The 27716-nt window shown below is 40.3% G+C and overlaps 1 protein-coding gene across 1 annotated transcript in view; it reads left to right on the forward strand.

Moving 5' to 3' along the window:
- Positions 1–27716, forward strand: part of doc2b (double C2-like domains, beta) — a 112727-nt gene that overhangs the window by 48711 nt on the left and 36300 nt on the right. Inside the window, exons 2-3 of the mRNA XM_040150906.1 lie at positions 7864–7943; positions 27401–27475. Coding sequence (XP_040006840.1) covers positions 7864–7943; positions 27401–27475 — 155 coding nt within the window. The remainder of the gene's footprint in view (positions 1–7863; positions 7944–27400; positions 27476–27716) is intronic.

Genomic DNA, 27716 nt, shown 5'->3' on the forward strand with positions numbered 1-27716 from the left:
TATTGTGGTATATGATATATTGCATAACCGCAGCATTCTGAATTTGCCACGGCTGTAATTCGAGCCTCTGGGATTTAGCCAAAATTGATTTTTTTTCTTTTTTTTTTCTTTAAAGTAATGGTAAAAATATGTTCACCTGACATGAAAATATCTGAGAGGAATGTTTCTCTTTTTGGTTCAAGTATTTTTTTTAAGGTGGCCTATTAGGCAAATGTTTTCTCTTTGTATGTTAGAAATTATAATAAGGCCAACATGTTAAATTTATTACACTGCCGTTAAGATATTTAGACCATAAATTGATGTCTGCTGGCTGGGGATCTTTTTCAGTTGCCAGTATGTCTGAAAGGGCTTTATTTTCACATGCCCCAGTTAAAACATTTAATAAGAGCAGCCCAATGTCCTGTCATACCGGCATATGTTAAACATGACCATCTGCTCTGATGTTGTCATTACATTACTTAAGGAGTAAATGTTCCCTTGTCAAAACCCTTGTCTTCACAGAGGACAGAATTAATATGAGCTTTATCAAAAGAATTCAGATGTTACAGTGTTTCGGAAGTTTTTATATCTCATTAAGATGCAAATGTATGCAGGCATGAGCTCCCAAATTTAATAATTTCCCCTGTAGGTGGAAGCCGTGGTGGCAATTGGGGAAGTTTCCATCATGTTTTCTAAAATAATCGCTGATGTCAAATGCAAATTACATTGTAAATTGCGTCGTACTCAGTGTTCAGCACTTTCAAATCTTGTGACGCACAGGTCAAAATCCGATTTTTTTTCTTTCCGCAGACATTAAATCAGCTCTGTGGTAAAAAGCAAAACAAATAACATCTTTTACAGAACCTGTCATCCCCCATGAGAGTTTTCCGCTCTAATGAGAGGCACATAATGGGATGCTGAAGCAAAGCATGAAATCTAATTGTTCATTCAAGCACTACATAAGCAGACAAATTAACACTTGGGCAATTTGTCCCTTAGTCTACAGTATAGTGTGCATGGTGGGACTCCCCTTGCTTTCAGATACATTAACAAACATGCACATCAGCAGTTACTGGTGTTTACTGGCAACATACTGGTTTTGTTTTTAATTTCTTTAGCCACCTAGAGTCAAGCAAATCTCCGAATATTTGCCCTGTGTTAAGATCCTGATACTAACCTGAACACCTTGATCTGATGCGTCAGTGTACCGCCAGCAGTTGACCGTTTAGACTGTAGAATGCTTAAAGGACTGGTTCAACATCTTAGGAAATATGCTTGTTTGCGATCTTGCTGAGGGTTAGACGAAACGGTTGACTCCGCGCTCAAGTCTGTAGAACTAAGTATGAAGCTACCTCTAGCAGCTGGCTAAGTTAGCCAGGCACGAAGACCAGTAACTGGGGGAGACAGCTAATCTGGCTCCGTCCAAAGGTATGTTGGACTGGGTTGCCCCTTTGCCACCTGACTGGTGTCTGATATTCACGGACAGCACATCAAGGCCCATTTGAGGTCTGGGTGGTGTCTTATTTGGTGCCTTTCAGGCTTTATCTCTACTAATTGCAGTGCAGTTTTGGGTGCGATGCTTTTTTTTTTTTTTTTCCAGCTTTAAGATGATTTGAAGGCTAAGAAACGCAAGCTTGACAAGCCTTTTTTTTTTTTTTAAATTGCAACCAAACTTTACTCTATGAGTTATATAATGTATATCAGACAAGGTGAAAAACTAAAACCTCAAAGTTAATTAAGTGAAAATTTTCGGGAGAAATTGTCGGGAAAAACCGACTCTATTTTTTCACATGGAATCCACGATCCCAAATTATAGTTATTTATTATCTATTTCCATTCATTTCCAGTACAGTGATGTGAGAAAATCACAGGATGTTTGACCTAGTTTGCAAGATGAATTACTTTGCACTCATTTTATGCAATTTGACTTTGAGCTATTTAGTGGTAATGGCACCCTAATTGCACTTCCATTCCACCTGAGCGAAACCAAAAAAATAAATGGTGCTGGTGTTCGCACGGTGTGCTGATTATTTCTTGAAAGTGTTCAAGCCGTGTTACGACTGGCTCTTTCGTCGGCTGCTGCCTGTTGATCAGAATTCAGAGCTGCCATCAAAAAGTCCTAATTTGCAGTGGATTCTTTTGAGATTTTTTTTGAATGTGTATTTATTAGCACAGAGGAAGACCAAATTACTGTGTGTGTGTGTGTGTAGAGGCCCGATGTGCACGGCATCGCAGTGTATCATGAACTTGGCTCTCAGCTGGGAGACGACTGCTAGGTTCAGGCTCACTCAGGAGGGACTGCCTCTGCAGTTTTGCCAGGAGGGAAGCAATGGGGCTGGTGTGGCGCTCCTCTTAACAGAGCATTGTGATGGCCACTTTGACAGCAGTCATCACTCAGCGAACCTCCCGTCCCCATCATCTGTGTCTCCTTCAGCAGCTCTTTTTATGGCCAAGAGAGGGGATTATTTTCTACAAAAAGCACTCCGACATGTGCAACAAGATAGTTGGCTGTGTCATCACATTAGGCATAAATGTGTGAATATGTAAATTAAGCGATTTCTCTGCCCCCCCCCCCTCCAATTCTTGGCTGTAGTGGAGTCCAGAGGCTGTTTCCACGCTTTACCACTCTTTTCACAGCCCCCTCAGCCATCAAATATGTAAAATTTCACTTGATGCACAAATCCTGTGGAGCCATGTGTGACTCAGGACAATCTGCCTTTGTATTGTCTGCTGCCTGTTTTTGCTATGAGCCAGGGATTTCTCTAGAATTTGCTCAGGCTAATGTGCCTTGAGATTAGCCCACGTAAGCACTGCGCAATGGACAGTACTACTTACAGTATGTTCATAGGTTAATAGGCAGTGGTGGGGGAAATGGAGCTTTTCAAAGGACCGAACCTTTCTGAAGCAACTGTGTTGTTCGTTATAGCATGTTAAAGAGTCCAAATGGAGACATCTTTTTGACGACACTTGGTATACTGTGTATAAGACGAATAAAGTGAGACCATGTGAAACAGTGGGACAAAATATTACACACTTTTTTTCAGCAAAAAGCTGTCATGAAAGTTGATGCATACACAAGGAATGACAGAGAAACCAATTTGATCCTTTTTCTGCTGGCTTCAGCAAGATTACAATTTTCCTATTTGAAAGCGATAGTCCAACAATTTGACGCCTACGCAGGCATGCCTGGTTTTCCAAAGTGTTAAACTCTGTGATAGATTTTTTTTTTTTTTACTTTTAATCAATGAACTGCCTTGCAAGTGTTCTGTCTTTGGATGTCCATGTCACTCCAAAGTAACAATCCATAATTTCAGAAAAAAGTGGTCGATGTGTCTGCTTCAAAATATTGCTTCAAGCAATGACTGTGATTACAGGTAGTGAGGTCCCTCAGCACATAAATCGTTACACACAGCGGGAGCAACATATTGGGTGCAACAGCTTCCCTGCACTTGTCAGGCTTGGTTCCCCGAGAAACAGTCACAATCAACTGATTTACGACCTGTTTTAAACAACACAATCCTCTGTCGGATCTTCACCTGATGTTTTTCAGTATTTGAACATCTCATTAATTCAGCACACTAACGGGGGTCGTGCTGCATAGGCAATCTTTACCTCTGCACTCTGAAAATATTCTGTTGTGGCTCTCGCGTCTTTCTCATGGAAAGAGAGGGAGTCAGCACAATCAGAGAAGTTTGAAGTCAGTTTGTCTCAGACTCATCACTCATCACCTTCTGAAACATGACCAGGGTACAAATAACTGTTAAGTTCGATTTCTCTTTTCTTTGATAGGAATTGTGTAATACCTGATTCTTTGTAGAAAATTTGGTACTTATTGCTTTAGGTACTGTTATGTAGCCACTTGATATTGAATTACATATATCACATCACCTTTTCCTGAGAATCACTAAAATTAGGCTGCACAGCAAGACTGGAATATGACTCCGCAGTTGAAAATGTGACTCCACTTTATTATGCTCCTGTAGGGCTCACAGCACTGTTGCATCTTACTGGGCCGTACCCCACAGCTACCCAGATGGCTCGTGCAACTGCAGTGCAAAATAGTGTTACAAGAAGCACCTCCACAAACTGCCTAGTAGAATCCGACTGTTACCCTGAATTCAGAGATAAGCACTGGCAATGTGACGGTGAATTAAATATTAATGTTGTTCAGGAGTTCATTGCAGGACACGTTATGCCTTATTCCTTCATCCGTAAAACGATACTCCTCTTAAGAATCGCTCGGTTTATCTCTCCTATGTCACTGTGAAACATATTGGCTAATTAAACCTACTTAATTAACCACTAGCAGAGAAAAAGAAGGCAGCCTTTTTTGCAGATTCTTTCAAAGGGGAAGCTGCATACTGTGGCTACTTCGGAAATGTTCGGAAATACACAACTCGAGCTCTGATGTGGTTACCTGCATCAGCAGCACAACATATTATCATAACAGACATTATATCAACTAAATGAAGACCTTCTTAAAGGTCCCTTCAAAACCTGTTTCCAAGATCAAAGTGTAAAGCCTTGTTACAGGCTGTATGCATTTTGGGGTGTAATGAACACTACAGAACAATAAGTATAGTAATAATGTTACACTTCTTAGAGACAAAACCTAGCCAGCTGCCAGGACTCTGAATCGTCGCCCATATCTCAGATTTTTTCAGTGATTCCGTTACGTCTGATGTTGTGCTAATTGATGACTGTTACCAGTTACCAGTTGGAGAAACAGCTTGTGAATAAGGGCTTTGCGGGTTAAGTACATACAGGGACGTCATTGTTCTGTGCCAGAGCCACAATCACTTCCCAAAAAAAATAAAAACCTAACTGGGATAAGATCAACACAGCTGTATAGGCTTTTGTAGTCAACTTGCAAAAATAACACCTCTCCAATGAGTGTGTTTCTTTGATTTACATGACAAAACACTGACTGCTCCTTGCAACCGTTACTACACCATGAAAATGATGTCGACAGCACAGTTTGGGATGTCCGTTTGGGTCCCCCTGAGAGAAATCAGCTCATGTCAGGCTGAATAGTACACAATGTCAGACTGAATAATGAAGAAAAAACAAAATAATAATTCATTCTGGTTGTCTGTGTAAGACGAACCACTGTTGGGGCTGAAAATGTAATGGGTGGAGCTAGTGGACAGGACATGATATCATTAAAATCAACACAGCTTTTCAATTTGGGAGCATTAAGGTTCTAAGCAAGTTTTATAGAAATGTACCTGTTAGGTCATGAGATATACTACGGCCAAAGAGAGAGACCTTTTTGGTATTTTAACTTGATGGTTGTGCAAGAGGAAAGGTCATTTGGTCATCAAAAGAATAATTCTGAGGAGACCAATGTTATCCATGCCAAATTTCACAGAGATGGGCAGCTCGGGTTAGGACTGGTTCAGTCCTTACCCGAGGGGGTAAGGACTGAACCAGTCCTTTCACTGACGGGGAAACAAAAGACACCAGGAGACAAAACAAGCTTTAAATTGGTGAAGCGCCAATATTTGTATACAGCCAACTGATATTTTCCAGGAGATTCCAGATAAAACTTGGTTTTTCACAGTATGCAAATCTGCAAACAAATCAAAGATGCATGGGGCAGTCTTGCCCTTTGGCAGCGTTAAGTAGCAGCAAACAGTGACCGTACTCGGTGATTGTAACTCCTTGAAAAACAACAGTACCCATTAATTATGTACCAAACAGCACCGAAATGGGCAGCAAACTCCTGTAACTGTCTTCATCTTTGGCTTGTGTGTGTGTTGGGGGTGGAGGTAATGAAGAGGTTCAGTCATTGTTGATGAGATCAGCTTTCTCTAGGAACAGTGATTAACTGCTGTTTAGGAGACTCGGGATAACTCCATTCACAAATAGAGGCTTCATTCCAAACTCATGGAATTTAATGCTTTGGAAGCCACCCACCTATGGATGCTGTGTCTATTCAAGGGGTACTAATATTGATGGAGAGCCTTGTTTTAGGGTCTGACCTGGTGGTTAAACAGACCAACCTGTAACACATCAGTTTTCATGTTCTTTTTTTTTCTTCTCTCTCTTGTGTGCTTATTTATAAAGTGTAAAAATCTGTAAAATAATAGATATAAACTCTAAAAGAAATGTTGTCATATTATGTCCAATTCTGTCCATCCAACTGTCCAACTGTATGAAGTTACTAATATTTTTGGCAAGTATACTATACAGTAAGTATAGTATAATCGTCACCTTAATAATTTGGTTGAGAATTACTACTGTAACTCATAGCCACCTTTGATACCTTCATTCATCACCGCTGTCAATTTCCCCGAGCAAGACACCAAAGCCTCACCCTCTCCAGGACTGGAGCTCCTGTCTGCCACTTTGCTTAACCTCTTCAACTCTGTTGGTCCCGCTGCTGCATCCACCACGTCAAACATCTGTTACAAAACTGAGCTTTCTTCACTTCATCCCTCGAAAAGTTGTTGAGATATTAGAAGTCCAGTATAAAATTATACCAGAAAAGCCAACAAATGGACAAGTAGTTGGCTTTTCTAAAACTCATCCAATTAATTTCAGCCAAATCTATCTGAATATTTAAGATGGAGTAAAGGATTGAGGAGGTGTCAATAGCTATGAGTACGATTACAAATCCATGAAATTAATGTTCTTCATTTCTCATATAAATATCACAGTGTGAATGAAGCAAAAACTGGGTGTTATTTGTTACCGACAACACAATGCTTCGGAGTCTGTGAAGCCCTTTGTAGCCCACACGTCTTTTTTTATGTTGTGGTTTTGAAATGTTTCCATACTGAGGACATTTCATCAGTCCAGGAAACAAGAGTCCCTTTTCACTTGGCCTTTTGAAAGGACAAAGGATGAAGTCATGCCATAAACTGTTACCCTTCACTACTCAGCACTGCCGTGCTTTAATAAGATATAGTAGCCTTTGAGTTTTGACGAAACGCTGGTTAATTACAAGCAGGGGTGAAGTTGGTCTCACTTTCAGGCTGGGACTTAAACGCAAATGCAAAGTGGCCCACCTCGATGGAGAAAGGTTGCCTGGGAGGCAATTAAACCCCTAATTTGATCCAGCTCCGAACCCATAAAAACACGACTCATTTGAAAAATCAACTGAAGACATTATAGTTTTCAAAGAAAAAAAACTTAAAACTTATCTCAATTGAATATGTTTATTTTATATGCGTAACTGGCTAAGATTGTCTGATGATAAAAATTAAAATCAGACAACGCCTTTAGCCTATGTAAAAATTGATTAATGTCCTTTCATTTTTCCATTTTGACTACTTAATATCTCGACTTGCACTGCCCACCTGCAGCTGCACAGCCATCATTTTGAGCAGACTTGGCAGAATTCCACTCCGATACCTTACTCTTTTTTGTAACACATAGACTCTCGCCCTTTTTCTTTCACTTTTTCCTCTCAATCTTTTGTGCAGCACTGTCAAAAGTCCGCAAGATATGAGGTATCCTGCTATAAAGGGCAACAGGTCAGGTCAATGTAAGACTCTGCCACTTTTGGCTATTTAGTCCCCTGTTGTACACTTGATTGCGACGGAGCTAGCGTGCGTGTTTGAATGCGGCTGTCGGCCTGCAGCGAATGCTCCGTATTGTCGGCCCACAGTACTGGACCAAAACAGTTTGTAAGGATTTTTCCCGGAGTTCTCCGGATTGCCACTCTGCTGTCGATGTCCGTATTCCACAAAAAGACTTACATGCAGAAAACTCTATTCATCAGTTTTCGGAAATGTCAATTTCTTGCGTGTTCATTTCAATGTTGATTACTATAGCTCTAATTTCCCATATGGATTTCTTCTTTCCCCGGCGAGGCTGTTTGTTTGTTCTTTTCCCGGCAACTAATTTCCAATCTCTCTTTCTTCTTCGTCTCTACAGCCACATTGGGGACCTTGGAATTCAGTTTGCTGTATGACCAGGAGAACAATGCACTGCACTGCACCATTAACAAAGCCAAGGTGAGCCACTGTGATGATGATGATGATGATGATGATAATGATGACATTGATTTGCAGCCTTTAAATTCAAATTCCAATGATATTTAAATATTAACTTGGTCATTACTTTATATTACTTTAATAGAGAAATTCAGTCTAAAATCACGTAGTGAACCCCGTTAATTTGAGATTCAAGTGTATCTGTTACTCTTGATTATCTTTGCTTTTATCAATGTCAGTACTAAAATGACACATGCAAATTCTAACACATTTTCATAGCAGTGGTTTTGCATTCAGCCGAACGGCTCCTACTCATTATTCATTGTACGAATATCTGTCATAACCTCACAACAAGGCAATAAAGAGCAGATCAATACAAATCAATTGACATTTTTTCAATATGTTTTTTTTTTTTAGATTCAATAGGATGACTGTCAAAGATGTAATATTTTTGCAGCAGCCTACTCTTGTGTCAGCCTACACGTATTGGAAAAAAGGGCTGTGGAATAGCAACATAACACGTCCCACAGTTCTATGTGAGAGAGATATTTACATCTATTTTCATCCCAGAAAGCATTAATTATTTCTCAGGCATATTGCTAACAAACGGAGAATGAATATGCACCCAAACAACTGTGTTTCTAAGCTTAAATCAGTGTTAATCAGCAGGGGTTTTTTTTTTATACGAATCTAATGCGTCTAGCTGGTCAAAAATCAAGCAGCTAAAGAGCCTGATGTTTTCCTCTGGATTTGGTGGTCACCAAAACAGAGCTGAGAGGAGAGTGACTAGTGGACTAACTGTAAAATGTCAAATAGTGGCTGAGGCCTGCTGAAGAGAGACTACTAGAGCTAGAGCACACCTTTTTTTTCATTTCTTTTCAGTGAATTTTGTCAGATTGTAGTCATGTAGTAGTGATCCTGTTTGCCATTTTAAGTTGCTGTCGTTGCTGCTCCTCCATGTTTACCTGTTGCCATGATAAATTCAGAGCATGAGTTGGACATTATTTACAGCAGTACAACAACATGCTCCTGCCTCACTCATCTCTCAGTTGGTTGATCTGTCGCTCACTTGACCAGAAATACTGTTGTTCTTACTCGCTGATTAATTCCAGTTTTTTTCTCTCTTTCTCTTTGTATTGAGCTGCCGTCAGTCAAACTCGGCTCTTGAGTAGATTAATGTTGCAGCTGAATCAATACAGTTTGAAAGGCTTCCTATGGACAACCAGAAGAAGTATTTATTGAATTCTTCAATAAATACATAATCAACCATCATCCAGGACGAGGCGTAAAACAATAATTAAACCATGTCTGATTTTAATAAAAGGCCGATTTGGATCTAATATACTATAAATGTGAGTCCAGGGGTGTTGTCTTCTCTGATTCCCTCCCGTGTCTGTTGTGATGAAGTGGTGGTTCTGACAGCCATGGCTGCCGTCAGCAGCCATAACTCTTCCTATCTGTCTGCCTGAATAGCTGGTATGGAGGAAAGTGGGCATCAGAGGAGCCAGTCTTGGCAGGCATGTTGGACAGCAGAGTGGGCACTGGCCCATCTTGATTTATGGTGGTTATTTTCTATACTGCTCTGCTCCTGGACTTCAGCTGCTGCCCAGCCAAGCAGAGAAAATGCCTTTTCTCTCTCAAGTGCTATAGGCTATATACCCACGATTTAATTTGTTTACTAAACCCCTCATTGATCTTTCTAACCATATATATATATATATATATATATATGTTTGTCTGTGTGTGTGTGTGTGTGTGTGTGTGTGTGTGTGTGTGTGTGTGTGTGTGTGTGTGTGTGTGTGTGTGTTGCTCTTTGCTGCCAGGGCTGCAGTTGCTCCAATAGTAACTGTAACTGAGCGTTTTTTCTCCGGGTTAAGCTTTTCTGTAACGAGATCTTATGGATCCTGGCTCAGGGAGAATGGGAGGTTTACACTACAGGAAAACAAGAGCGGGTACTTCACTAAATTCTGTGAACCGATTGCGGTGCCTGGTGTGCTGCTTTCAGTGGCAGTGTGCATTGGGGACAGGGTTTTGTATTTATGCAACAGTAATAGCTCAAATGTACAGTGCTTATATTATCATAGCCCTGCTGGCATTTGCTCTGGAAAATCAATGTCTTTCATTGCATTGATACTGAAAAAAGATCCCCAGACAACATAACTAAAACAAACAAAAGAGGTTAAAGGAGGGGGGCACAGGGCTACTGAGATTAATTGAATTTGCACCAAATGGTTTTATAAAAGAATAATATGTCAAATGTGGGGAATGCAAAGGGGCGTATCTCTACTTACAACTTCAGTATTCTTAATCAGACTGACCCTCTCAAAATGGGAAACCCCCAAGCCTAAGATTCATCCTGGGCTAAATAATTCCTTAGGGCTCTGCAAAGACAGCAAATCCAGAATGAAGAATAAATTGTAATTTTTGACAAACTTAAAGAATTGTTCAGTATTTACCAGAAATAGGTTAAAACTGCAAGAGTGAATTCTTTTGTGACATGTAACTGCCCTAAACCCAAGGCATGTTGGGTTGAAAAATACTTGATTTTCTTTTTGTTCCTAAATGTTCAAATATCAGTGCGCTCATCCTTCGCTGTCCGATTCCTCCCCATTTAACTAATGGCTAATGAAGTATTGCCTTCTAATGCAAAACAATTTTGAACTAGTTTTTCTCTTTTAAGTCTCTGATTTGAATGTGACAACTTGTTCTTTTGATATAATGCCCTTTTGGGTTCTTTAAACAGTCCGTGGACACTGCTGGCCCCAGCACTCTGTCTTGTCAACAGCTTTTTCACCTTACAATCACCCCAGACCTGACACTCAAAACCCCCACTTCTAGCTCTTTGAAAACATTGTTTCTCTGAGCTGCTTCCAAATTTAATTCGCAACAAGATGATATTTTCAACCCTATCACCAGATATGGCACTGTTCTGCAAAACCCAGGATTATGTTCAGTGACAATGCTTTTGATCTCGGTGCCAACAATTTTTAAATTATTTAATTCTACAGTCGGTAAATGGCAATGGTGTGGTTGAGGTTGGGTAAATAGAACTTGGCTGAGGTTAAGGAAAAGAAATCTGGTTGGAAAAACAAATTAACATTATTTATAGGTCCAAAATGAGATGCAAGTCTTGGCATGAACGTTGGGCACACTGCTCATTCATCCATCATCCAGACCTCAATACTCTTGTTCTCTGTCTACATACAAGGCAGAGTATTGCATTGACACTGACTCTTGGCACTGGATGTAAATTAGATGTAAATTAGATGTAAATTGTTCAATGTTAATGTAATTCACGGGTATACTGACATTTTTGATAGAATTCAATTTGGATTGAACAGCACTAAATATCATTTTATCTTGTTGTTGGTAACTATACTATTTTACTCCTTGTAAACCTCACCTCTGCTATTGAAAAAGTGGACTATCACATTCTGATTATCCCCTTTTTCGGAATATAGTCAGTATTAATGGCATAGCCCTGTTCCTCCTATCTTACAATCAGAACTTTTCAGTAAACATGGATAATTTCTCATCCTCCTTGTAGCTAATGTGGGGTCCCTCAAAGATCCAACTTAGGTCCTTTGATATTTTTATGTTTCCTCATAACATGTGAGTATATTTTTTTTTTTCACTGTTATAATTACAACACTCAGCTGTATCCCACTTTTAAAACTAACAATTAGAGTAGTTAATGAGCCCTAAGGACTTCAAAGGTTGGATGGCTTGTAGATTTCCAACATAATGGGTATTTCTGAGATTTCCCTTTTTGGCTTACTGGACTCCAGCATTTCTGTAGCTAAAATGTTGAATTGCAATTAGCTGAAAACACAGTTAGGGGCAATTTAGAACTCTAATATTTGTCGGGACATGTCCCTTTAAAAACGACTCATTAAAACTAATTTCTACCTGTTAGCTTTTGGCTCTGGTTTTTTTTTTTCCAATTTAGGGTTCATAAGACAAGGACTTTTCAAGGACTGTTTATTTTGATGATTACTGGCTGTGACCCATTTTGACCATGTCATGCTGAAAGCATGGATAGGTCTAGTTAGGCAGCTCGATTCAGCAGAGAGAAACCTTCCCACATCTTATACATTCTCATATGTCTTAGACCCTTAATTGCACCCTTCATTCACCAAGCCAGCACAACATGGACAAATGCTACATACGTTATTTAATTTTAGTCGCCAATTGTGACCTTTGCATTTTCACTTTTCCTCCTTTTTCTTTCTGCTGTGTTATTACAAAGCAAATGATATATAATTTTCAGTAACTTTATGTGTTTTTCTTTTTTAGTGTTTGGTAGGAGCTCTTATCCTCATTACTGCAGACAAAAATAACAAAAGCCAGAGCACAATGCTTCACAAGGCAAAGCTTCACTTATGTTCCTTGCTCCATTAATGAATTCACTCATTAATGGTCAGTGAAGCGGAGTTTGTGCTTTTACAATCCCCAGTGTTTTGTTTAATTTCTTATGGATACTGAGAACCGCTGTAAATGTGTAGTGTGCACTGTAGTGAAGCAATTTTGTATAAAGTATACACATAAAATAAGACATCTGTGGGTTTCTTACCAGGTGCACTTGGTAATTTACTTTGGAATTAATTTGGAACTGAAGGGCTCCAAACCATATAATAAAGATGAAGGTAGTAGGACCAACAGCCGAGGGGTCTCTTAATTTAATCAAATCTTTTGCCTTGACATGTCAACAGGGAGAAAGCCAGAATTTGATATTATTATATTTGATAATTACCTTAGTTTAACTAGTTTTTTAAATGAAGGCTACTTTTACATGGTAAAATTACTGTTGTTGTAAACCATTTTATTTTCTTTACATCACAGGACAATTTAAAACACTGATGCTTTGGCCCTGATGTACCTTATCCCATGGGGCTCTTTATGTGATAAAACCCTGTGACATATGTTATCTCCCAGGGGTTTTTACCATGAAGAAATTAGCTTTGTTTTATTCCCACACTGACATCCATCCCACCAAGCAATTCATTGCTCGAGGAGGAAAACTGGCATCTTATTTGAACCAAAGACATTCTAGTGACATCAAATAATTTTTCAGTTAAGCTTGGGGTCTGGGTACAAATGTTACAGCCACAAACAATGATCTATCTTGGCATCTGTCAATCAAACATGAAATGAAGTATTAAGAAAATACTAATCAGTTAATGGCTGTTTACTCATATTAAGTGATCCAATTTAGGTGAAGGAAGAGTTTGTTTTATGTGCCAGAGACCGGTTCAAGAGGCAACAAGCCTACAGACTGGGGGTATTTACTGACCATCAACTGCAGATTTAGCCTTGGTGATTGGAACTCTCCAGATTTCCAATCGTCACAGTGAAGTCGCAGGTTTCACTCAGCCTCCAACTCTAAAACCGGGTGATTCCGTAATGCAGGCTTAGCGGTCAGTAAAGAACAACATACATGTATGACGTGTTGCAGTTTAGTTGTATAAAACTGTCATTTCTAGGAAACAGGGTTGAAATCAAACATAAAATGTGGTTCGTGTAGATGTTGCCTCACTTATTACAATGCAGTAAATCGTCATTTGAAAGACACAATAAACAGACGATGTGTTCAATTATGTAATCACTGGGTGGATTGTGCTGACCAGACTCAGACTCTGTTACCCCAAAGAGCAGGGTTCGCATCCACGTTCCCATCTGTGGTTTAGACGAAAAGGGCTCTTTGGTTAAGGTAAGGGAAAGATGGTGCTTTTGGTGACACTTTGTGTCTGAGGTCACTGTGAACTTTCCCTAACCTTAACCAAGTGCTGGGAGAGTCTAAAAATAACCATACAGTATATATAAACCCGATAATGCCTCTCAGTTTAAAGCTACAAGGTGAATTGCACTTTTATTGTGTCATACTTGTGTATTTGACAAATAGAATTTCCAGTTGATATCTCACGTTACTGCTCATCCTACAAAAAGAGGAGAAAATGGTATAGGGTAGAGCTTTAGGGACTACAAAGGAATCAATTAATTGAGATTATCCAAAATTCTGTGATGACAATGGTGCCTCATTATCATGACTATGCCAACGTAGCTCAAGGTGCAGCTCCTCTCCGTGCTCTGTGTGCTTGTCAGTATGACTGCATCAGGTGGCTACAGGGAGTTGGCTGTTGTTCAGAATTTTTAAATATGAGCAGAACAATGATAAGGACAGGTGAATGGAACACAGGGCAAAAATGGCATTATAAAAGTCATCGTTTACCTTGAAATCATGTTGGAGGTTTGAGGTTTGCCCAAACTGCAGCAAGTGCCAATTCCACCAACCAGTTCCCGTAATGCTGCATCTCTTCTTCTGTGTCTTCCTGGCGAGATTTTAAAATGATCTGCTGACTATAAAGCGCCAACAAATGTGGCCCAAAGAATTAATCAGCATTTGGTCTCTAATCTTAGGGTCTAAGTCAACACCTAGGGAGGATGCTTCACAATAAAAGCTTCCCAGTGGTGTACAAGTGGAAGGTTCCAATGACAGTGATTTCGTGGTGGTCCAATAAAACTGGAGAAACCTTAACATGGTGTTTCTTATAAATGGCTCCTTCTCTCCCTTTTCCCAACACATTGAGCCACGTAGTTTAGTGCCATCTTGACAGTTCCTTTCAGGCTGTCAAGATTTACCTTGCTCTGAAGCAGGGCCATAATATCAATATGTCATTTAAATTAAACAACAAAATATGTTGTTGATCCATGTCCTCACTACAGTTTTTTTTTCTGAAATGACACCATATTGACAGGACGACATTGCCCTTTCAAAAATAAGCCTCTTTTCTGATTATCCTCATCCTGAGGATGAGTGACTTGCCAAATATGTAAATTAACAACATATCTTCGTTACATTAATAGAAAACATAATCCAGTTGCAATTATTTTTCCTACAAAACAGATTTGCTTTTGCAAATTAGTTCTGTATAAACGTAATTTCTAGGAGACAGGGTTGGACAGGGAATAACGGTGGTCATGGTTAAAAGAAACCAACAGTGGAAATGGGAAATAGGGGTTTCCCGTGTTAAAGTGATGTTTTGCTGTCCCATCAGTCCACCCTGACCTCCTCCCTGTGCAGACTTTGCGGCTGTACTATACACTGTATGTTGTGCATACCAATATACCTGATAGACGACAGCTGAATTCATCATACCAATATATTAATAAACCACTGCAAGTTATTTGAATGACATCCAAAACACAAGAACCTAAAACCCATCTTAGAGTGCACACAGGCACTTCATAAATGAAAGCACACAGCAAAGGGTCTGTTATGAAGCTACTGCACTAGTTCATTAAATCTGTTTGAATGATGGCCTTACCTGCTATAATACAAACATCAGCTATTCACCTTTTTAGCTTGCCTGATGCAGACATAAAATAAGCCTGCACTCCTATTTTTGTACCATTTCCAATCTCACTAAGTGACACACCGCCACTTTCTTTATCTTCTCTTACCTTAGCTAAACAAAGAATTCTCCATTCCCACATGTAATAGCATTACGTGCACCTAAAATCGGAAAAAACAAGATAGTCTCAGTCATTGTGCTCTGGTTCTACTGAAGGCATCCTTATAGCTTGTTATGCCTCACCACATCGCCACACAACCATAAAATTATCCAGAGAACTACTCCCCGCAGGAGGCCCGTCTTCACGGAAAGATGCAATCCTCGCTCCTCTGCCATTGTTGCGGTTACTCCGGTTCCCTAAGACATTCATTGGTTTGTGGAAAATGTTACTGCGGCCAAAAAGGGCCATTTTCTTCCTTCACAGTTGGCTTCAGCTCTGCATTGCTATCCAAGTTTTTCAAAGCTTTGCAGTCTGTGTTCCTGCACAATGCAGCATATTCTCTACACAGCAAATGCATCCATTGGTTATAAAGGGTTTGAAAGACATGGGCATTTCTTCCAGTCCACAAAGTGTTGACTTCTTAAAATTCAACCAAGACCTCTATCTTTTCCTAACCTTACTCAAGTGCTTTGTGTGCCTAAGCGTAACCATAAAAACACTAACACAGTAAAGCCTTGGTTGCCATGATAGGATACAAAATACATTGCCACTGACTGTTTTGCAGTTAAACTCAGTCTGAATATTTTGTGACTTTGCACATGTTATGATGAAATTCAATTAAAAGTCTTTTTCTAAAGAAGTACCTCCCTCCGTAGAAAAACTAGGTTCCTGCCCTCATCAGTGAAACAGACACCGTCTCACTATTCAGTTTCAGATCCAAAACCTGTTTATTCAGCATCGCCTACACTACAACCTACCTTAACACTCCACTGCAGTCTTTCATTCTCTTCCTTCTTCTGCAGACTGCCCTTTCATTACCCAGCACGCCCACCCTCATGTGTGGGAGCACACAAACACACACACTCTGGCTCTGTTTCTTAGAGATGTTTCTGCTCTTTTGTATTCATTATTCTTGTGTGTATCTGTTTTTTGTGTCACTGGTTTTACATAAAAAGGTTTTATGAAGCAGCTCGATGTCATTTGTAATCCCCGCATTATGGTGAACGAAAAACCGTCTGAAAAATCTGAGAAAATGTTCATTTTTTATTATTCAACTTGTCACATTTTGGCTATAAATATTGATGAAATGTCCAACAGACTTTCCCACAAGGCTATTCAGAATGGATGAAGTGAGTAGCTGCTACGTCATGGCCTCAGTAAAATCAATTGTGATTCATATCTGGACAGTTAATACTGGTGCTGTCAAGCCTTAGACAGCAAGTGTCTGGTAGATAAACAATAAATTACGTGTGATTTGTCCACCAAGACATTTAAAAAAAAAATTTTTTTTGGTTTGCCTTTCGTTTAAATAGTGAGATATGGATCAATTAATCAATCAGATCAGTATCAGTCTTATGCCTGTTTGTTAAGTACAGGGCTGGGGTCAGTCAGGAGGCGATTAGCTTAGCTCAGCATAAAGACTAAAAACAGGGGCGACAGCCTGCTTCTTATACGCCTCTAAAACTCACCAATTAACATCTTGTTTGTTTAATGTGTACACAAACAGAAATGTAAAAACAGTCGTTTGTCTTTTAAGGGGAAGACACACTATTCCTTGACCGACTACTCTTTATCCATCCGCCCAGATTCTCTGGCTGTAGCACAGGCTGCCGCATATGGCCGGTGAACGCAGGTTCTGGTTTAGGTCTCTGTACAGGCACGACGGTACCAAACCTGGCAGCCTCACTGGGACGAGTTGCTGCGCACGTTCACCACACCCAGCAGGTGCTCGCCAAGACATAGCTACGGCACGTAGCTCCCCGGAAAACCACAAAGGGCTGTTTCTACATTTACATTTCAGTTTGGCTTAAACACTGTGAGAAAGAAAGCAAATACGTGTATTTTCCAAAATGTCCAGCTATTCCTTTACAGCCATCCATTTTTACCATTTCACATAAGTTATGTATTTTTCAGTGCCGTACAATGCATACCTCTCACCATGTGGAGGGGTGTACATGTTATATGTGTTGAAACTTTCTACTTAATTTCTCTGCTTTTATCTGGGAATTGTGTGAACTCTCGTGGGCAGAAACACCTGCTAAAATTCTTGATCTGCCTTGAAGCCGGCACGTCGACTGAAAACTTTTTTTCTTTTCAGACTTTTTTTCCTTGTTGCCACAAACTCGCACCAACATTTGTCTCCAACTGCAGTTAATTTGATGCCAAATGTAAATGAAGCAAAAAACAAGTATGTGTTGTAGTTTACTTGAAAATTACTGTATCAACACATTATTCAGACTCGGTACGGCATCAGTCAATTTTTCCTCTCAGACTATTTATACAGAAATCATTTCAGCAGCGCTCCGAGCTGCGTAAACCAAACACTTTCTGAAGGAATACAGACTGCTTCTACTTGATTTTCTTTCTATTTCCATCACAGTTTTTTGTCTTGTTTTATTTGCACGTTAATTCAACTGCTTCAACAGTTTCACATGGTCATTGTTATTTTTTCTTTTTCTCCTCCACCTTACTCTTTTGCATGCTCCCATCGTCTCTGTGTGTTGGTGCTTTATGTTTGCTGGAAAAACAGCTTCCCGTCCCCAGATACAAGAAGGTAAGCTGCTTAGATAAACTCCAATCCCAACTAGTCCCCACTATTCAATACTTAGTCTCATCCAACCAGTGTCCAGACCCATTGAACCCTGATCACCAACCACTAGCTAACCTCCTCTGAGCTCCCTCTCATCATCACTGTGATGTGATTAAATTACTTGTGTTTAATTATGTTTGTTCCTTCGGCTCTGTTCCTCTGTTGGTCCCACTCGTCCCTGGTTTGTACAGTAGTGCATATTTTAAATAATCACTCACCAAGTCAGGTCAACTAATTAGAAGTGAACAACTTGATAACAAATAGTGACAGGAGCGTACAAAGCCACGTGGTTATTGACTAGACTGGACTGAGAGGTCAATCAGTTTACTGATTAATTATAGGTAAACTCCAACTTTAGATTCAAGATGCTATTTTACATCATAAATCAGTGTTGTTCAGGTAGTTATTTTAATAAAGTTTTGTAATTATTTTTATGGTGAACCTACTTTCCCTGAAAATCATTTTCTTTTCTCCTTACATTAGTGAATTCCTACTTTTCTCAGAAAGCCTTTCTACAATCGTCTACACTTGTCTAATTAAGTAGTTGGTTTCACTCATTTATATCACTGGAGTTACTGGCTATACACAGGGCGTTAGCCTTTTAGCATTCATCTATGTGTTTTGTTGTCCCCCAGAAATGTTTGCTGTGTTATAACCCATTGCACCAGTTAATACACCATTATAGTTGAACTGTAATCTGGTCTATTGAGCTACTGCTAGCAAAGAAACTGTTGTCTGTGCTTTCTCTATAATGCATATCTTCCTGTCCAATGTTTGTACGAAACGGCAGCTCTATAAAAAGGACCTTGTGCATTGATTCAGGCGACTGACAGTAAAACATTTACCATTGCTGGTTTGGACTGTTGGAAATTTGTCTCCCATTTCGCTGCACCCGGGCTGCTGGAAATGTCTCAGTTTAACTTTATGTCTTCTGCACATGGCTTTTTATCCTTGAGAAACAAAAAGGATGGCAAGCAAGTTACCTTCCAAAAGCTTTTCAAATGGCACGTTGGCACAGCGGCAATTTCAAATTTTAGTTAGTCTCCTTTATGAGAAATATCACAAATCAGCCTCTCTGCCGTTTTTCCACCAAATCAATGAGACGTTATCAATGACATGACTGGCATTGAATCCAATGTGTCCCAGTGCGACTCTGAGACACAACCCCCACCTCCGCCCCTATCCTCCTTAGGCATCTCGATCATCAGCGTTGACGTTTATTGGTGATGAATGGGACCCATCTGCCGGCTCCCCACGTTGCCTACTTCTGTCACTCCAGGATCACCCCAAGTAGCCTTGACCTGAGCACCTCCACTGATCCCAGGTGGCCCCTGAAGCATTAACCCCTTTTTTTGACATGACTGCAGGTCAGCTCCCTCCCTGGATGAGATCAATGCCTGGTCTCATCCATCCTGTTATCTGCCGCTCCTGGTGATTGATGCTTCCTCCACCTGCAGGTTACCAGGCCAGTCAGATATGGTAATGAAGACATATGCCCTGGCCGATGAAGAGGCCGATAGTACTGTGGAAAATAAGAACCTGTGTGGTGATGAAAGGCTTAGAAAATAAACATGAACAGTATTTGCTCAAAATAAACTGTATTTTCTGAGGCTTCATATATTAATATGATGGCACTTTATTGATTTATGTAAGGGCATTGTTCCACAAGAAGACCAAAAGCAAACAGAAAATAAAATACATGCACAGAAATACAAAACAAACAAACAAAACAACTGTATAACTAATAACTACTAAAGATATATAGTAATGGGGCTAACCCTGCTGTTGCTAACTATAATGGATTTTCTTGCAGTGCACACTTTCCTTAATGTTAAAGATACACTACTGATGTTTTTAAACTAAAGCAGAGCAAAGTGAATCTTTAATGTAAAAATATGTAAAATATGAAATCTATGTTGTATACGTTTTATAGGTGTGTAGTACACGAAGGAACAAAACCTTTTTTTTTTTTTTTTTTAAATGTCTGCCGTTTCTAAATAGCCAACACTAGAGAGATGACAGGAAATTAGCAGGGAGGGAGCTCCCTGGCTGGATGCAGACCAGTCACACTGACCCATTCACAGACAAATCCGTGACACTAAATCCTCAAATCCTTACTGTATTTAATCATCAGCGTCACTGTCAGAATCAGCTGCTTTTTGCGTTGGAGCTCCTCTCATTAGTGATGAAGACACCATTGCAAGGTCAGTCGTGACGTAAACGATATCTTACTTCATGTTCACAAGCTTACTGAGAGGCTTTGCAAAATCCACGTACAATCATGACGATAACACCGCAGACACCGAAACAATGCTGAGATCTGAAAACAAGGCGGCATCACTACGACAAAGTCCAGTGGGGACGAGAAACACCTTTTCCGTTCGTTATGATGTTTTCAGTTCAACTCCAGCTCCAACCCGACACGACCACACATGCCAAGGCCCGCTACACCCCTCACTTCCTCCGAAACATGTCAAGGGAGCCCATAATTCCCTAAACAAAGAGAGCCGAACCTCATTTCACAGCATTTATAGGCTTTTATTCCAGGGAGCTGTTATGAATGAGTACGTGTGAGATGGAAGGATGTGTGGATACACTGATGCATGTTACCCATCTGCCTTTCGCAGTGGTCATTTTTCTCCAACCCCTCGGTAATTATGATCAACCAAGTATTCACCGGCTGCTCGCGCAATCAGAAGCGTGACGCAGCTGTCTGTTCATCCCAGTCCAGCCCCGCATGATGTGCCCCTGCCTAAATGATAGCTCAGGTGTTTGCTGAAGGCAACAATAGAGGTAGATGAGGACAGCGCATTAACCTCTCCGATCAACTCTCGCGGTGCCGTCTCAATAACTCTGTGTGGAAAACACGGACAAAAAAGCGTGGCTAAATAGCCGCAAAAAAATGTAACATTACAACAGCCAGATGTGCACGTAATAGTAAAAAAATGAAAGTCAGCGACCGAGGAGCCACAGAAGGAGTTACGACTTTAGAGGCATGTTAAGCTTTGAGCTGGTTTATGTTTATGTTTAGTTCACATGGGGAAAAAAACAACAGTTCATAGTGTTTCTATTTCAGATCAAGCGTGTTACATATGGCTGAAGATTCTGTGTGTTTGGCTCACCCGTGCCGCTCCTCGTACAAGGGAGGAGACCATACGAAACAAGGTTTCAAGGAGAAAGGGTCACGGCCGGCACAGGCATTGGGCTTGCAAAGTCAATGATGACTGCGTTGTATCGCCTGATTTCTGCAAGGCACTGTGGACAGCAGACCCTCTCTGCCTCTCAGCTTTGCCTTGATTTTGCTGTTGACCGTTATGTCCCTCAGTGAGGCAGCAGGGCTACAAACATGTCTTAATGCATGTCTCTTTGACTCTAATTGAAGTAATTCACAGTGCGGATGTCTTCATTGACTTTTAAGTAGTCCTACGGTGTATTCGGTAAAATATCATAGGTTTTGTGTTAAAGAAATAATCTCGTTAGTTCCTTGTCTCGGTGTTTCGATTTGTACCTCTACTGTGCTACAAAACAACACGGCAACATTTAAAACTTTCAAAATAACATGAATTCCCAAGCTCTGGCAACTCACAACTTAGCCATCGAAACAAAGTTCGACAGACATGGCACGTTTTTCTTTTGTCTCTGACTGAGAAGTCATCGATTTACGTTTTGGTTCTGGCAAGCTATTTGTTTACGTTCAAGTGACAAAGCCCTCTGTGGCCGAACTGATTATGAGGGTGGATAACAAGGAATTCAGGTGACATTGTTATAGAGCCACAAAGTGCATGTAGGGAGACGGTCAGGGTAAACGGACGGGTCAATAAAACATGGACTTTAAGTCAGGAGACGACTGCTTGTTACCCATATTAAACCTTTCCATAACCTTGACCAACTTTTTATTATTGTAACCGTGACAGCAAAGGTCCCATAACCTTAACGAAGTAGTTACTTTAACCCAAACCCACAATCTCTCCGAAACGCCTAACCAAGTAGTTTTTGTGCCTGAACCTAACCAAACCATGACCACAAGGTCCGGTACGCCTGCCGCTGCAGGGATGCTCTGTCAGGAGAGGCTCCGATGCCTCCTGTCAGGGGGTAGGGACAAACATCCTATATGATCTTTCAGGTTGGACTTGTTGTCGTGGATAGCTGCTGCTACTGGATGCTTTCACAGTTTCTGTTGATTCGCTCACTAAAATATCTCTAGCTTTGTGACTTTTTTTGCCCTTTTTTTTGCCCAAGGTCCCTCTGCCTCTCTGGCTACACACAGGATCTTCTACCTTAGGGGAAACTGTATGTAGGAGGTTGTATGCAGCATGAGAGTAAGATTGCAAAAACACAACTCCGAGCTGAAAAAAGTACTCCTACTCCACTCCTCCATTGCAAGTTTTTCAGGTAAACAAGACTAGGTCAAAACCGCCCTTGATCTGTTTGCTTTTCTCCTACTCTGTGCTCACATTCACAGTAATTTAATGCAGCCGAATTCCCAATAAAGTTGCTCTCATTTACATGTTTTTCCAGACAACAGAACAAGTATGAGATCGTGACTGAAACGCGGCCCATTGAGAATTGAGACCACATGTTAACCAGCGGCCACTTCCAAGCCATTTCCAAACTGCAGCCCTGCACTGCCGAAACCCTGATTTTTATAACTGCGACACCGTCGCAGGCGTGAAGCTCATTCACGTCTGTGTCAGCTGCCACGTGGTCAATTGAATGAGACGCATAGAGAGGCGCGCCTGCAGAAGGAAAGCCCGACCTCGCACTCACGGGCCAACACTGGTGACTCTCTTCTATGGAGAGTAGCTGAGGTTTGTCCAAAAGGTCACTGAATTTGTCACTATGTGCTTTTGTGGAGAAAAACTTGCTAAAGGGTTGTGAAAAGCCAGTAAACGCCCCCCTGATGATTTCAGTTGATATATTTTTTTGTCACTGTTGTTATACTACCATTATTATGGGAAGTACTATAGCCTTTTCTCATAATTAGATCTCCCACATTAGATTTTCATATGTATACAAATGCAGAAAATGCCATTTGTTGAAAAACCACCAACTTCATTGTGGCCCCCTCCTCCCACTTTGGGAAACCAAACCTGGAACTTTGCTGAAATATCACAAGGATCTAAACAAAAGAGAAAACATTTAAGCAGCTAGGGTTATTTGTTAGTGTTATGCCTATACCAGAAAAAAAGAATGTGTCAAAACATTAAAACATTATCTTAATATAGGCTACTCAGCATGCATTGTGTATTGTACATTGTACCTACCTCAGCACTATCATACGTATGTTTTTTTTTTTTTTTCCAAAGCACCATGTTTCTCTCTCTCGCTCTCACTCACATCCGTCAAAGCAAACTGTTTTTTGCACCGGCGAAGGTCATGAACGGGGGAAGGCAGAAAAATCTCAGTAAAGTCTAAGACTCCAACAATGTGGCTTTAATAATAACTATCTCATTTCATTTTACAACCTGTCTCCTGGAAATTGCACTCATATACTAAAAAAAATTATTTTACCAATTACGTTTTCATGACAAACTTAATCACTGCCTGGATTACGTTCAGAGGCGACATTAATTTTGAATGAATGGCGCAGAACACTTATTAACAGCGGGGTCATCGGGAAATGGTTGGGACTGGCCATTGGGTGGACGAAGCACAGGACTCCGACGAAAGAGAGGTAAAGCTTAGGCAAAAATAAGCGCCTTGGTTAAGGTTAGGGAAAGAGGATGGTTTTGATTAAATAAACAGTAATTAAACATGCTGTGTCTCAAGTCTCTGTGAACTCTTTTTGTATCAAACCAGACCACCATCTTTTTTCCCTAACCTTAGCCAAGTGCTGCGAGAGTCAAAACATAACCATAGAAAAAAAAGACTTTAATAATGCTGCGGTCACTACAAGTGGGCATTGTACTGCAAGACCAGATATGTTGGCGGAAAAAAAACATTGTCCTGAGCATTTTACCAACATTCAGTGTTCTACACATTTGTGACTTGCCCAATTCGTTAATTAACAACATATCGTCAGTATGTTAACGGAAACTGTAATCCAGTCGGCATGACGTTTCATTCGAAACGTATTTGCTGCGGCAAATTAGTTTTATACAAACGTAATTTCTGGGAGACGGGATTGCATTTTCTCCGAATAAACTGCCAACAGCTGCTGTTTATCAACTTGCCATGTGGGGAGCCCACTCTCATTTATCTTTGATCTTTGCAGTAAATTTACAGCAAATATACCAATAAAATGACAACAACAACATCCTCGAGGGGCAGAGGACAGACACCCTGTCCAGCCGGAGCATAAACAAATCTAATCCTGCTGAGGCGATAGCGTCCTGCATGTAGACATATCTGGCTCTGCCCACATAAAATCAAAAAGACCCAGAGTCTTTCCCCTTAAACTGATTTCATTGTTGGTTTTTTCTAATGTACAATAGCATCTTTAGTCTCAACTTCCAGCGTTCTTTCTTGAGATGTCAGAGAACTAAGTATACCGGACACTATGTTCCTTTAAAATGTGGACTAGTTTTTGAGAGGCAGCTAATGAAATTAGCGTCACTGTGATTCTATTGTGTACAGACAGGATCTAAAGCAGTAGTGCTGCCTTATTAGAGACACAGTTGAGCGTCATTTTGCTGCCAGTAATTCCTGCTGGCTGCTCGGTATTGAGGCAAGCCTGATAATTGTGTGTGAATAGACGTCACTTTTGTTTTGTTTTTCCCTTTTTTGGACTGTTAAAGGAAAAAACTTAAAGGGACAGGGAACAATTAAAATAACGGTACTAGGCTGATGTGAAATCTCTGCCATGCGCTACCACGTTTACACTCCCGCTTACACCCCCCCTCGTCTCCCCTATGTGTATTGTAAAGTGTCTGATATCTATTGTGTTATATGTTCTGCTTCTGTTGACTGAATAAATAAGGGGAGGAGAAAAAAAAGAGAGAAACTTGAGGTGTGGGATTCGAAAGAAGTGGCCATTTAAGATTCGGGGAAGTTCTAATGAAGGTAGGGCTGAAACGATTAGCTGATTAATCGATTAGTCCGTCGACAGAAAAGTAATTGTGAACACCTTTCATAATGGAATATCAAAGTCATTTCAAGGAAAAAGGCTACAGATGAACTGTTTCCTCTTCTCAAAATGTGATGACGTGCCGCTTTTCTCTGTTTTTTATCGCCACGAACTGAATCTATTTTGGTTATGGAGTACTGGACGGACAAACAAAACATTTGAAGATATCAACTTGGGCTCTGGGCATTTTTCAGCATTTTCAAACATTTCATAGACCAAACAATGAATTGATTAATTGTAAAAAATAATCGACACATTAATCAGTCATAAAAAGGATCCTTTGTTGAAACCTCTAAAAAATTGCAATGCCAGGATCCAGCTTCTTTGAAATTTCAGCCATAACAGAGATTAAAAGTCTTCATGCACTCAGGGGTTCCCTCAACTTCATGAAAGTGCGGTACTAAGTCGCCTTTAAAGGGAATTCCACCGATTTTATACTTAAAGGTCAGTTTAGTCTTGAGGAGTACCACTCAGCCTGTCAAAATAGTTGCGTGATATATTGTTTGGCTTTGGAGGAGCTTTGTCAAGTCTGAGAAACCAAGAAAAACCCTGTTTACGTCATAGTGTTATCTCAGCTCGGACACTGACTTTTTTTAGCTTGCGTTAGAGGGTGGAGTTTGAAAACCATGGGGGGTTACCAGACAGGGAGGGTCTAACAAAAAGATGCTCGTGGTTTGATCAAGGAAAATGTAGAATCCAGTGTTTTTAAACGCTTACCCCAAACACTACGAGGCACTCAAAGTCAGAATTTCTTGGCTTCTGCTGCTGCAATTCTTCGTCTTATGATTCCCCCAACTTCATGGAAGTGCACCAGTAGAATGGCTGAAGTAAAGACCAAATGTCGTGTCACTTTTGACTTAGCGGTTGTAGATATATTGTGATCACTCTTGCCTGTTCTCCTTTAACAACATCATTTTCATTCCCATCAAACCATTCAGTGACCCCCACACGCTCTATGGACGGGGGTATTGTCATCCTGGTTCTCCGCTCATTTTTCAGCTTTTTCCTTTAACTTGTGACCCGTCTGTACTTTGACTGAGCATTCCTAGTTGCAGTTCAGTTTCAGTTCTTCCGTTTATTGCCTCCGAATTTCAGTTTGGAACCACTTTAGGTCCTTTCAGTGGGCACACGCATGATGCTGTTTTATTTGTTTGGTGTATGAGTGACCTTTACACCCTGTGCCTTCTATGAGTCTCATTGATTTGCTCTTCTTTTTTTAGTCAGTTTCAGTGTTTCTCAGGGTGATGTGGAGGTTGTTTCCAGCTGAGGTGGTACTGTACTGAATGTCTCACACCTCAGACACAAAGAGTTTGTGTAATGATTTTTGGCAGAAATAAGAAGTAGCATTTAAAGTACATTGACACAGTCCAAGGAATGACATCTGCACACTGTGAATGCTCCAGATATTTTTAGTTAATCTCAACTTGCCTCGAATCTCAAAATAATATGTGACACTTTAAACTGCTCTTAATATGTCATATTCAGATTTAAATGTCCTGAGCCAAACAAAACCCCAGTTATGTGAAGGTTGTTTCGACAGGAAGTTCGACTTGCTACTCATACCGATGGTGTCTGTATGCTGTGTTTTATAACATTTTTAAGAATAACAATACGGAATATATTAAAAAATAAGAAAACGTTTGGTATTGATATTCAAGGATGATTTCTCATGATTTTGAGGACCTTCTGTTTAGTGCCACCATCAGGTCAAAATCTCTCCGACCAACACCTTGGTTGCTATGAGCATATGTTGAAACCTGCTGGGCAGATGAATAGGCTTAAAACGTAAATGTTGGGGCCTCTGCTGGTTGGGCTGTCCGTCTGTTCCACATGTTGCTCTAGAACAGGATATTTTAACAGTTTTCCAGATTTTGTTTAAATTTGATGATGGTCATGGTCTCTAGATGATGAATTCTTGAATGTTTTTGGTGACCCCCTTGACCTTTCATAACTTGTCATACCATTTAATAACTTGCAGACTGCCATGAAATTTCCTGAGTATACCGTGGTCCTCAGAGGATGCACTTTCTCTATTTTGTAAACTTTCCTTGTGCACAATTGTCGGAACAAATTGCCAGTTTTTGCGAGATATTCAGACTACTAGGCGGAATTTCATCAAATCTGCTCTGGATAATATTTGATCCAGAGGATGAATCGTAAAGTTTTTGGTGACCCCCTATCAATATCATGGGGGTGTAATTAACACTGTTGCACACAAATCTACAGAATATAATATTCTCAAAAGTAACACTGTCAAGGAACTTTTATATCATCATGATTTATGAATGCTTCTCCGTGCTTCTTCCCCAGGGGCTTAAGCCGATGGACCACAATGGGCTGTCAGACCCCTATGTCAAGCTGCACCTACTGCCCGGCGCCAGCAAGGTAGTTAACATTTTAATTAATAATACATTTTTTTTACTTTCCATGCCTGCATCTCTTTCTTCTTCGCTTCTAAAGAAATCAAATAAGTGTATTTCAAAAGATGTTGAACTCTTTCTTTTAAGTCATGATCACAAGAGCATAAACAAGATATCCAGCGGCTACAAGAACAGGAACAAAAATAAATATGTGCAATCATGTCCACTCTGCTTCCAAAGACACTATAGATGAAATTTGATGCTTG

The sequence above is a fragment of the Xiphias gladius genome, chromosome 17 (genome assembly GCF_016859285.1).
Source record: "Xiphias gladius isolate SHS-SW01 ecotype Sanya breed wild chromosome 17, ASM1685928v1, whole genome shotgun sequence".
In the NCBI taxonomy this organism is placed as follows: Eukaryota; Metazoa; Chordata; class Actinopteri; order Istiophoriformes; family Xiphiidae; genus Xiphias; species Xiphias gladius.